Here is an 11,746-nt window from a genome sequence, read left to right on the forward strand (position 1 = left end):
TGACCTGGCCGTCTTTAGTGGAGCTGTATCAGATACTTCACTTTTAAATTTCTAATGCCGGTCATTAAGGGTTTTTTTTCTTCATTAAAATCATATACACAGGATGTATTTGAGTGTCTAGCTTGGTTCTGTCAAAATTTATACATATTTACGCTTGGTTAATAATAAGGGCCCGTGTGGGTAAAAATACGGAGCAGTAAGAGCAGCATAAAGATATCGGGTACGAGATAGAAGCCATGCCATGTCCTAGGCCGAGAGGGAGGGGGCGTACACCACGGCAGTAAGTGTCTTTCTCCCCCCTCCCTCAAAAGCCCCAGCCACCACCACCACCACTATCAGCGTTTCCCAACGAAAGCAATCTACGCAGGATCCCATTCTACCCTTGGAAATAAGTTTCATAGTAAATCTTTTTTTTTCTCCTTTTTTTTGTTACTAAAAAGGGACAGACCAGTTACAGACTGGGAGAAAAAAGCTGAAGCTAACAAAGTTAAACTTTTACGAGAGACAAAGCTCTGCGGAGAAAGGAGAGAGAGAGAGAGAGAGAGTCATATGGGGGCCCAGCATCAGAGCTCTGTTTTTGTAAATCATGAATCGGTGACATCTATTCACAAGGACAATTAATTATGGGGAGGGGGGGAGAGAGAGAGAGAGAGAGGAGAAGGGGGAATAAAGACGCCTAGATTTTACCATGCAGGGACAGGGAATGACTCTACTTGCCTTTGATAACCTGATTACATCTAAGTTTTCTCTTAATTTTATTCTTTAGCAGTTTAGTACTGTGTTAAACTCTTTGCCTCAGGAGTTTTAATTAAACCTGGTAAGATGTGCAGAGGAAAACGGAAGCAGCCCCCAAAAAAGCACTGCTCTTTAACAGAGGTGAAAGGTCACAAACAGAGCCAAGGAACAGAGGTCACTAGCAGCCACAGCCTTCTCTTTGGGGCTGGGGTTCGTTGGTTAGCCGGCCGCCCTGTGGAGCTGAAGGCTTGTGCTGTACCCCTGACTCTGCCGCGTTCAGGTCCAGGCTCCCGTCTTGGATATTCTGGTAGATTTTCTTGGCGGCCTCTAGGAACGCGTCTTCCACGTTCTCGCCTCTGGGGGAAAAGGACAAGCCAGTGCAACGGCATTAATTTGGGACACTTTATGACAGAGGCATGGTGTATTTATAGCTTGGGGTTGTAGCGAGGGGTCCTTGGTTTTCTTGCAGATGTTTCATTACCTAACTAGGGTCACATCGGCACTGCCGATGTGCGTGATCAACGCTGACGATGTTCCCTAGTTGGGCCACGAAACATCTGCAAGAAAGTAGCCATTACCAGAGCATCGAGGACCCCGCAAAATGCATCCATACTGCTTGCATGCTGCACTGTCCATATTTTGAAGCAACAGCTAGCGTCGCTAGAGCAATTTAAGCACTGGCGTTAGCATAAATCAAGTCGACTCTTGTGCTGCAAACAAGACGTTCTCACCACCAGTCCCTCTTTTGTTTTTTTTTTAAACGTACAAGCAACCAACTTACGTTTTTGCGCTCGCTTCAAGAAACAGCAAGCCTGTTGGGGAACAAAAAGCAAAGCCAACTTAGGTCGGAAAATCAAAATATTCCTCTTTCGGATCTCCCCAACCAGCACGTTGGGTGTCTCCAAAAGTGACAAGGGTCGTGGATACGATCTGAGTAGCCTGATCCACGCGTGCTACATCGTCACCACCCCAGAGGGCCTAAATCGGCACTACGCTAAACAGCTTCTGCGCGATCTTTCTGCCAAGTAGCTTAGTCTACTCTGGTGCGCCCATGCGTACCATTTTCTTCAGCGAACTGTTTGGCTTCCTCATATGTCACGTCTCTCTGGGCTTCCAGGTCTGCTTTATTTCCTATAAGGATGATCACCTGCATCCAGAACAAGAGACAGAAAAAGGGCATTTAACAGGAATCCAGCGGTGGACAACAGCCAGTTTGTCAAGGGCAGGCCTTTTTGCCCCAAAGGATCCTGTTGGGATCCTTTTTGCAGAGCATGCCTCATCGCAGCTAAGAAAACACACCATTCCCCCCTCTCTCTCTCTTAAGCATTAAAGGGAAAAAAAAATGGAACGGGGCATCCCCAGAAGGGTGAGTCGGAATGCAAATGCTTTAATTAACGGACCGTTTGGCTTCCCATTAGGGTGAGGAAGCAGTTCTAAGGAAGTGCTCGTTATGCAATTAACACAAGACATGCTAGAAGAGGAAGTAAGAGAGCTAGCTAGCTGGAATGACTGCTATAGCTAACCACACTGTCAGGAAGGGAAGCTTTCTAGCCAATGCTGCACGAAAGGGAAGGAATCCCCCTCCTTGAAATGCAGAGCTGAGAAAAGCGTGCATTTTCAAAACTGTCTCCCTTAAGCAAATGGTAATGGGCTCTGTTCAGCTGTTCCATGGCCGGCTGACTTCTAGAGACAAGAGAGGAAGAACGGAGGATATATTCCGTTCTAGGGGAATGGAAGAGGCCTGAAGGCTAAAACTTACGAAGGACGGTTGCAGGAATTGGCTACGTCTAGTTTAATGAAAAGAAGGACTAGGGGAGACGTGATAGCAGTCTTTCCAATATCTGAGGGGCTGCCACAAAGAAGAGTGGGGTGGGGTGTCAACCTATTCTCCAAAGCTCCTGAGGGCAGGGCAAGAAGCAACGGATACAAAACTGATCAAGCAGAGAAGCAACCTAGAACTGAGGAGAAATTTCCTGACATCTCAACCTGGAGATGAGCAGATGCTGTTTAGCAACCCTAACCTTTTAACACAGAGGTTTCTCAATTGTGACACTCACAGTATTGGGATTAGTTAGATTCCTTGCGTCTGTCAGCCAGCTGCTTAAATGGTTGTATGTACTTCTCCTGCAAGAGGGGGAGAAAAAAAAGGCGTAGAACACAAGCTAGTTCGTCCTTGTCTCTTCAGAGGATCACAGCAAGAGAAAAAGTCCAACCTCATCCCATTTGGTCTGAGAGAGAAAGATCCAGCATTTGTGTCCTTCCCTTCCCCGTGCCTTTTTCCACCCATGTCCATCAAAATGGTGTGCCTGCACGGAGCTTTTTAAACATCGATTTGAGAAGGTTGGAAAATGACTAGAAGTAGGGGTTTGATGAAACAGGCGAACTCTTGCTCTGCTCCAGAGTTTAGTGGTGTCAGCTAAAAGAGCATCAGCTTAAATCACAGCTGGTTAAGGGACGGGCGGCACCGAGTTCAAACCACGGCAAAGTTCCAACCTCTAGCAGAGAAAGGACTCTTTCCTTACCTAGTGATATCATAAACCATAAGGGCTCCTGCTGCTCCTCTGTAGTAGCTCCGTGTGACCGCTCGAAATCTCTCTTGTCCGGCCGTGTCCCAGATCTGCAGCTTAATTTTTTGGCCGCTAACTTCAATTATCCTGGTGCCAAACTCGACTCCAATCGTATGGGGACAGTCTGCCATAACTGCGAGGCAAAATGAAATAACAGTGAGAAAGCACGGTCCATTCACAGGGATTCCCACGTATCTGAAGACCTGCTTTACCCACCACCTCAGCCAAAATCAGCAGTTATCTGCGGGGGTTTTTTTCTTCATTACAGAGCGCAATTCATTTCTGACTTCTTCTACTCCATGTTTCTTAGAAGAGTGAGAAACAGGCAAAGCTGGTCACCGGCAAAGGTATAAACCTTTGGTTGTTAAATCTTATCTCTGAACAAAAATACACAACATTAAAACTAACAATGGTTGCGTATTATATAAAGGGAGGCATTTTGCTTCAGTGAAATCCGGAATCATTCCCGTTCCGTAAAAGGCACTTTTAATAACGTAACGGAAGCCTGGAATTAACACGTCGGGAAAACGGAGGGGATAATGTTCTGTTTACTACTTCAATTACAATCTGCAAGTGCACACTTACACTTCTTTTCTGTAAACTGATGGAGCAAGCACGATTTTCCTACACCCATATCACCTTAAAATGAAAAAAAGGGAGAGAAAAAAAGAGGAATATTTAGAAGCAAATTGTTACCACTGCTGCCTTGACTTACTATCTATTGCAGAAATTGTGGAATAATATGGAGCCATTTTTCCCAGACAGATGGTGTAATAATCCACAACCAGCATTCTTCCTTAATAAAAGTGCCAAGCAAGCACCAAGAAAGTTTTTTTTAAAAAAAAAAAAGAAATGAAAAGAAAAACTAGTGCATAATGCTACTGAGAACTGCTCTGGAATTTTTTTCCTGGTATTCCTATTACAGAATTTGTAACTGGAAGTAAGGAGACAAAAGCTCCTATTTCTTAAAATTCCTTCTGAAGACCACGGATGAGTAAGACGAGTAACTCTAGCTGTATTTCCAGCTCTGAAACATAACTTATGTTTATACAACATCCTAGGCATCAGACGTGGTCCGTAAACACACTAAAACCAGACTGATCCCACTGTGTGCACACATCCCACGTTTAGGCTAAGAAAGATCTCATTTGGGGCCAGAATTTCTGCTTGCTTGTTGGAAGCCCACTGGGAAGGCCCCAAATGGCAATCCAAGACCCTGCAGTCATTGTAAATCCACGCCAGTTGCCAAGCACCCAAATTCTGATCACGTGACCACAGGGATCCCGCAACACTCCTAGGTCACTTGTAGCTTCAGGTAGTCGATAAATGAATGCTTTCAAAGCTGGATTAGCAAGTGAGTCTAAGATCACCCTCCAGGAATTAATGCTGCTTACCACCTAAGAGAATATTCCACCAGTTCTCCAATGCGTATATCGTGTAGCGTTGCGGGCTTTGCCCAATACCAGACACAAAACCAGGATCAAATGTCAGCACCACAGTAGCAACCGAAGGAAGTGTCTTTAAGAGTAAATCATTCTATCTCACTTCCTGGCTTTGAAATCCAAAACTCTGCCAGACTTGGGGGGGGCGGGGAAACACATCTGCAGGCTGAGAGAGATTACTTGGGCAAAAATCCTCAAGAGCATTGAATTAAAAAAGTGCCACCCTCAAGCACATCAGCGACTTGTGACTTTGCATGCCACTTTTTTGCCGAGCCTGGTGTGCAAGGGATGGTTCGACGGATCCCAAAAATACATCCTTTTTTTTCCCATTTCACTGGTTATTTGTAGGTTGGGCCACTCCAGCATCATCTTCCTACAACTTCTATTATCCCAAACCAGCTGCAGTTAAAGGCATCTGGAAGAAGTGCGGCAGCAGGAATAACCCAGGCGTTTTCTAAACGATGTTTAGACTTACCAATAATGATGTATTTAAAGATGTAGGAATAGTTGTAAGGTGCAGTTGCCATTGTGGCACTAGAAAAGAAGAGAGAAAACAGCTTAACGTGATTGTCCTTGGATCCGGTCCTATCAACTGTTTCACTTAGCGACATAAACTTTGGGCTCAGTCGTTGTAACTCGAGGACGAAGGAAATATTAAAAGTGCAAACTAAACTGGAAGCAAAGGCCTTTATAAAGGGTTGTAAACGGTGCTGCAATGGTTGTTAAGTATGAAAAATGGCCGTAAATCACTTTTTCCCAGTGCCATTGTAACTTTGAACGGTCACTACACGAACTACCAGTATTGAAGTTAACATAATTTTTAGGATTTGCCCTCCAATCAGCAACATGAGTAGCATAGTCATTCCTTTAAGAATCCTACTTTAGCACCAGATCACTGCTCCTTCAAAAAAATATCGTGGAAGCTTTCCCACAGTGGACACACCTAGCTATTTTGGAGATCCCATGTGTGCTTTCTCAATTTCCTGGCAGGATAGTGGAAGAATTTGTTGAGCAATTAACCCAGCACCGTGCATTGCTAACATTGCCTACTCCCCATTATTTTAAGCCTCTTATCTTTCTCCTTTTCCCGGGAGAAATTATCTAACTGCGCCTTTAATAAAAAGAACATAGTGGAAAAGATTCCCAAGCATTCACCAAGCTATTTACCAATTTCTAAGTCTTAAATAAAGTCGGCTCATTTGTTTAGAGCTGAAGGTACAAACTTCATATGCAAGCTATGTTAGCCAGTCTGTTTTTTTTTTAAATGAGCAAGTTAAAATAGAGAAGCAGAACTACAGTACACAGATATCAAAGGAAAGATTAACCTATTAACCGAATGGAAATTCACTGGAAATGAATTTATTGATTCAATTTCTATAGCCAGTCAAAGCAGGCAAGTGAAATGTTGCATGGGACAGGGCAGGCGGGCAGAAAAATCCTACACTATGTAGAAAAACCAGTGGCAAGTTGATTCCTTTTAAAAAGCACGAGGCTAAATTTACGTATTGCCCAAAACAAAAAGGCTTATACTGCTCAAAGAGATTGTGAAATCTACGCTCTTTGTAGATTGCAAAGAAAAATACAAAGCTGGCATCAGAAAGGGCAACGAAGAAAGAAATTGTTTTGGAGAAGCCAGAATGCATGACTGCTGGGTCCTTTCCCACTAGGAAAAATAAAAATAAAAATAAAAAATAAATTCTCAGCTCAGTCCCTCCTCAGAATATGCAATTTCCCAAGCGCAAGACTCTTCTAGTAAGCACGTGACCGTCATCTGATTTGAATCCATCCGTTCTATACAGAAGAGCACGCATGGCGTGATGTGCCGTATGAATGAAAAGACACTATCTCAGGCCCTATCCATGCTGGGAATATCTTAAGGCACCGCTTGGCTCATTCTTTGCAAGAAGAATGCAAAGGCCTTGCATGGCAAGTTTAAGAAATGAGAGAGAGAGAGAGGAAAAAAAAATCTCAAATAGCAAACGATATTCTTATATACAGGTCGTCCTCGGCTTACGACTGCCAATTGAGCCCAACACTTGTTCAGTGAGTTCTGCCCCATTTTAATGGCCTTCCTTGCTGCAGTTGTTAAGCGAAAAAATCACGGTGGTTGTTAAGTTAGCAACACAGTTGTGAAGTGAATCTGGCTTCCTCCACTGACTTGGCTGGTCAGAAGGGTGCAAAAGGTGACTCCGGGACACGGTGACCATCATAAATATGAGTCAGTTGCCAAGTATCTAAATTTTGATCCCATGACCCTGGGGATGCTACAATGGTGGTAAGTGTGAAAAACGGTCATAAGTCACTTTTTCCACCACCGGTCACTAAATGAACTACTGTCTCAACAGCACGCAACTCAAATCAATGCATATTTACACAGAGATACAGGTAGTCCTCGACTTCATAGCAGTTCATTGAGTGACCGTTCAAAGTTACGTCACTGAAAAAGTGACTTATGACCGTTTTTCACACTTACGACCGTTGCAGCATCCCCAGGGTCACGTGATTTACATTCGGATGCTTGACAACTGACTCACACTTCTGACGGTTGCAGTGTCCAGGGGTCCCGCGATCTCCTTTTGCGACCTTCGGTCAAGCAAAGTCCATGGATGAAGCCGGGTTTTCACTTAACAACCCCTGTTCCTAACTTAACGGCGGGGATTCACTTAACAAATCGGGCAAGGAAAGCCGTAAAACGGGGCAGAGCTCACTTAACCAATTTCTCACTTAGCAACGTAAGCGTTCGGCTCAACTGTGGTCATAAAGTCCACAGGATCACCTGTACGACAACTTTGCAGTACACTATAGGTGAACTTTTCTCTTTGTTAAAGTTATGGGGTTGCACTATTTTTAGTTTTCCTTATTGTAACAGTGCCGCAGCCTGCCCGACAATGCATCAGTGTGTGTAAAAACCTCAGCACTTGCCATGGGAAACAATAAAGAGCCTTAAATGTTCTTTATTTACTGAAGAAAGGACTCTACCAAGCCACTCCCTTGTCTGGCAAGAGCCCCTGAAAAGACAGCAGACACGGGGGAAAAAACCCGACAAAGCTTCCCGATAATGACAAAACTATGGCAAATCTCCAAAGTGAAAATCATTTACAACTGTAGGGAATCCCCTCACATTTTACATCTACAGAGGTTTATCTAGTCAAAAAAAGGGTGTCCAGGGATTGCAAACGCAATGCCAAGAATGCAAAATTGATCTCTGCTGAGCTTCTGCTACTTCTTCCTGCCTTCTAGATGTCCGAGAACATTAACTGCCCCTCAGTCCAAGTAAATATAACCAAAATTGGGATGACAAGTTTGCACGTCCCAGCCTGGTGTTAAAGCAGGCCCTGTCGATATTTTACTGCAACAGTCCTGCCTTCGTACAAAATCTGAATTTAACAAGATTCGCACCTTAGCAGGTGTGAATCGCCCCCCCCCAAGCAAACAAAGTGAGCCAAATAGACCCAGCAACCAAAAACTGAAATTTTAGCAAAGGTACCACTCCTAAAATATGATCACCCTCATTAACATATGATAGTAGTTTTGTCAGGAATATTGCGTAAAATATTTATGTTAATTCAAAAAAACAAGCATGCAAAGTTTATTACATTCATACCACATTCTTGCAAGGAAGCATAACTGTACTAACACACATATGCTGATTAAAGGGTGTGCACAGCTCACCGTATATGTATTCAGAGCCAAGTGCATATCTCTCACTGAAGATCTACAATGGATAAAAAGCAGCTAACACTGCAAATTTTTTTTTAAAAAAAGAAAGAAATCAGTGCAATAAGATATCCTCAATCCTTTCAGTTCAGATTCCAGGCAAAATTTCTTCTTTCAACCATTCATCGCACTTAGCCTACTTAGAAAGACTTTATCCAAAATCCTCAATCTCTTTGCCCCTCTGATGTAACATGCACAACACAAGTGGCATTCACTGCACACCGTGATGTAGTTGCGTTGTAGGCTATCTTCCAAATAAGACAAGCTTCACAGACCCAAGTTTCTCACTTTCTCCACAGGAAGATGGAAAGTGGCGTCGTTGACACCTTCCGGACCTGGGACTGCAGGACAGCCAAGGTAAAGAACTTAAAACTAAATGGGGAGGCCTTTCCAGAAGCAGCTGCACATCACCCCTGAGAAGGTATCCACTCCAAGCTTTCTGAGAATACAATGCTGTTTATTCATTTATTTATCAGATTTTTACCCTGCCTTTTTATCACTTTATAAGTGATCAGGATGACGAACAGACCTAACACCCCTTCCCTCTATGTTTATTGTTTATTACATTTTTACGGCGCCCCTCGACAACAACCCTGCGAGGTGGGTTGATCTGAAAGATTTCATTTTACCATTGCTCAACCGTGATACACGGATTTAATAAAAGAAATAAGTAAATACTGTTCCAGGGAATACGGTCCACGGCGCTTCCTAAAGTTTTAATGCAGGGGTGTCCGACCTTGGCAACTTTTAAAGGTTTCTGGACTCCCAACTCCCAGAATTCCCCAGCCAGCATGGGGAAGTGAACTCTGGGAGATGAAGTCCACAAGGCTTCAAAAGTGGCCAAGGTTGGACATTCCTGTCCCAACACATCAAGGCAGGCAGGCAGGTTGCTGCTCTAAAAAGCTTCTCTTGGATAATTCGGTCAGGAGGGCAAACGGAAGGAGGAGGAAGAGGAGAAGGGGGAAGGAAGGAAAAGAAAGAGAGAGAAAAAGAGGGAGAGAGGGGAAGAAAGAGATAGAGAGAAAAAGAAAGAAAGGAAGAAGGGAAAGAAAGGAAGGAAGGGAGAGAAAGAGAGAGGGGAAGAAAGAGAGAGAAAAAGAAAGAGAAAGGGAAAGAAAAAAAGAAAAAAGGAAAAGGAAGAAGGGAAAAAAGGAAGGGAGGAAGGAAAGGAAGAAGGGAAAGAAAGGAAGGAAGAGGAAGGAAGGAAAAGAAAGAGAAAGAGAGAGGGGAAGAAAGAGATACAGAGAGAGAAAAAGAAAAAGAAAGAGAAAGGAAGGAAGGGAGAAAGGAAAGGAAGGAAGGAAAGAAAGGAAGAAGGGAAAGGAAGGAAAAGAGAGAAAGAGGGAGAGAGGGGAAGAAAGAGATACAGAGAGAGAAAAAGAAAGAAAGAAAGGGAAAGGAAGGAAGGGAGAAGGGAAGGGAGAAAGGAAAGGAAGAAGGGAAAGAAAGAGGAAGGAAGGAAAAGGCCAGAAATCCTTCTCCATCACCCCAAAGGCCTCCTCTCGGCCAAAAGACCGCAGCTCCTCTGGGCGGCGCTATGCCCATCCTCCCCCGACTCCAGGACCCATGGGTCTGGGGCAGGAAGCAAGGGGCGGGGATGATGGGACGGGGGTGCTCAGGCAGAGCAGCGAGGGCCCTTCGGGGACAGGGAGGGAGGGTGTCCCCCGCATGGATGACGGGAGGCGCAGAGGCCTCTAGGGGCGGCGCGGGCCGGGGACGATGGGCCCGATGGTCGCCGTTCAGCCCGCCCCCCTGGCTTCTTCCGCCTCCCGGAAGGGAAGCCCGGCCTGGCGCCCGCGGGCGCGGCTTCCCCCGCCGAGAGCGGGGAGGCGGTCCCCTCCCGTTGCTAGGCAACCCCGGGGAAGGCCCCGGCCGGAAGGCCTGGCCTAGGCCGCCCGCATTTACCTGGGCTCGGGGGGCTGGTGACTGGGCAGCTTGGCTGAGGAGGCGGCGGCGGCGGCCACAGCAGCGTCTCGTTCCCGGGCGGGAGCCGCGGAGGGCGCAGGGGGCGACGGGCGGCGGCGGCGGCGGGGTCTCCTCCTCCTCTCCGGCTTCTCCTCCTCCTTAATCTTCTTCCCTCTTTCGTCGCCGCCGCCCCTCCTCTTCCCTCACAGACACCCGCGATCCAAGATGGCGGCGGCGGCCCTTTCCGCTGGCTGTCCCCGCCCACTTCCCGCGGGGCGGGGCCCGGAGGCCGGCCGGGCCAGCCCCGCTGCCAACTCTGCCCCGCGAGAAAGAGGAAGGCGGGCGACGCGAAACAAAAGCCAGCCCAGGGAGGGCGGGACGCGGTGGAGGAAAAGGCCAATCGGGGCGGCCGAGGAGGCGGGGAAGTGGTTTTTGTGGTTTGGGCATTCTTTATTTTTTTCCTACCGGAGAGAGGGGGAGGGCGGGGCGGAATGGGTGGCCCAGAGCGCCTGCGTCGACAACCACTTTAAAAAAAAAAAAGAAAGCCGGTTCTTGTTCGGGCAGCTTAAAACGAGGGGCATGCGCAGATTGGAGAGGGGAAGACGCATGCGCAGATGGGAGACGACAAACGGGAGGTGCCACTTGCTAGAAATGGGCGGGCTTAACCCAAAGATCATTTAAAAAAAAATAAGTCATGGAGCTTGGCCAATCAACTCCGTCCACAGTCGTTCTGGCTCCGCCCACTCGCTTAGCCCCACCCCTTTCGGCTGGCATTCAACCGGGAAGTCCTTCCTAGTTGAATTTCTGCCTGTAAGTTTACTAGCCTACTCCTTACTCGAGGTTTTTTTTGGGGGGGGGCTGTCCCAGGGCATACTTTAAAAAGTAATTTTATTATTCGTAAGGTTAACACATAAAACATTTATGAATGAGCTGATCTTGCCAAGGACGTGAGCAGGATTCGAACTGAGAGCCACATAAAGCAAGAGCCTCTTTGGGGGACTGATATAATAACATGTCTATTAACAGTAGAATAATAAGATGGTTTTGTTGGAGCCTAGCCTTCCGCATGGGTTAGTAGCCAGTTCGATGCAAACCCCCCCCCAAACACGTGTGAATCGGTCACAAAGCGAGGAGTCTCGTGTGAATCCCTCTGGCCTTTCGGGTACATGAAAAAGCAAATATAAAGGGACGAAAAAGACGTGCCGTGCACCACTTCTCTTTGGCCACGAGATGGCAGCATTGCTCCATGGTTGGGAAAGGAAGGCCGGAAAACACGCGAAGCCTTTAAAAAAAGAGAATAAAATAAATAAAAAGTTTAATTCATTAGGCATTTAAAAGAATATCACCCACTTGTGCAAAATGATCAATTTGTTGCAACCC

At 46.1% G+C, this 11,746-nt stretch overlaps 1 protein-coding gene across 1 annotated transcript; it reads right to left on the reverse strand.

The window, feature by feature from the left end:
* Positions 1 to 738: 738 nt before the first annotated feature.
* Positions 739 to 11,185, reverse strand: RAB14 (RAB14, member RAS oncogene family). Its single transcript, XM_081339847.1, has 8 exons — positions 10,367 to 11,185; positions 5,220 to 5,278; positions 3,888 to 3,941; positions 3,258 to 3,435; positions 2,793 to 2,859; positions 1,795 to 1,882; positions 1,517 to 1,547; positions 739 to 1,091 (listed from the first exon to the last, which is right to left on the reverse strand). The coding sequence occupies exons 2-8, from the start codon at positions 5,269 to 5,271 to the stop codon at positions 914 to 916; spliced, it is 648 nt and encodes a 215-aa protein (XP_081195973.1). The 5' UTR covers positions 5,272 to 5,278; positions 10,367 to 11,185; the 3' UTR covers positions 739 to 913.
* Between the last annotated feature and the right edge of the window lie 561 nt (positions 11,186 to 11,746).

Source organism: Vipera berus, assembly GCF_964194415.1.
Source record: "Vipera berus genome assembly, chromosome: 15".
Classification (NCBI taxonomy): domain Eukaryota; kingdom Metazoa; phylum Chordata; class Lepidosauria; order Squamata; family Viperidae; genus Vipera; species Vipera berus.

Coding starts and splice junctions, on each gene's coding strand:
- RAB14 (XM_081339847.1), bottom strand. CDS start 5,271: ATGGCAACTGCACCTTACAACTATTCCTACATCTTTAAATACATCATT. Junction 3,942..5,219: donor CTTTAAATACATCATTATTG/GTAAGTCTAAAC, acceptor TTTCATTTTAAG/GTGATATGGGTGTAGGAAAA. Junction 2,860..3,257: donor ATGGTTTATGATATCACTAG/GTAAGGAAAGAG, acceptor CCCCTCTTGCAG/GAGAAGTACATACAACCATT.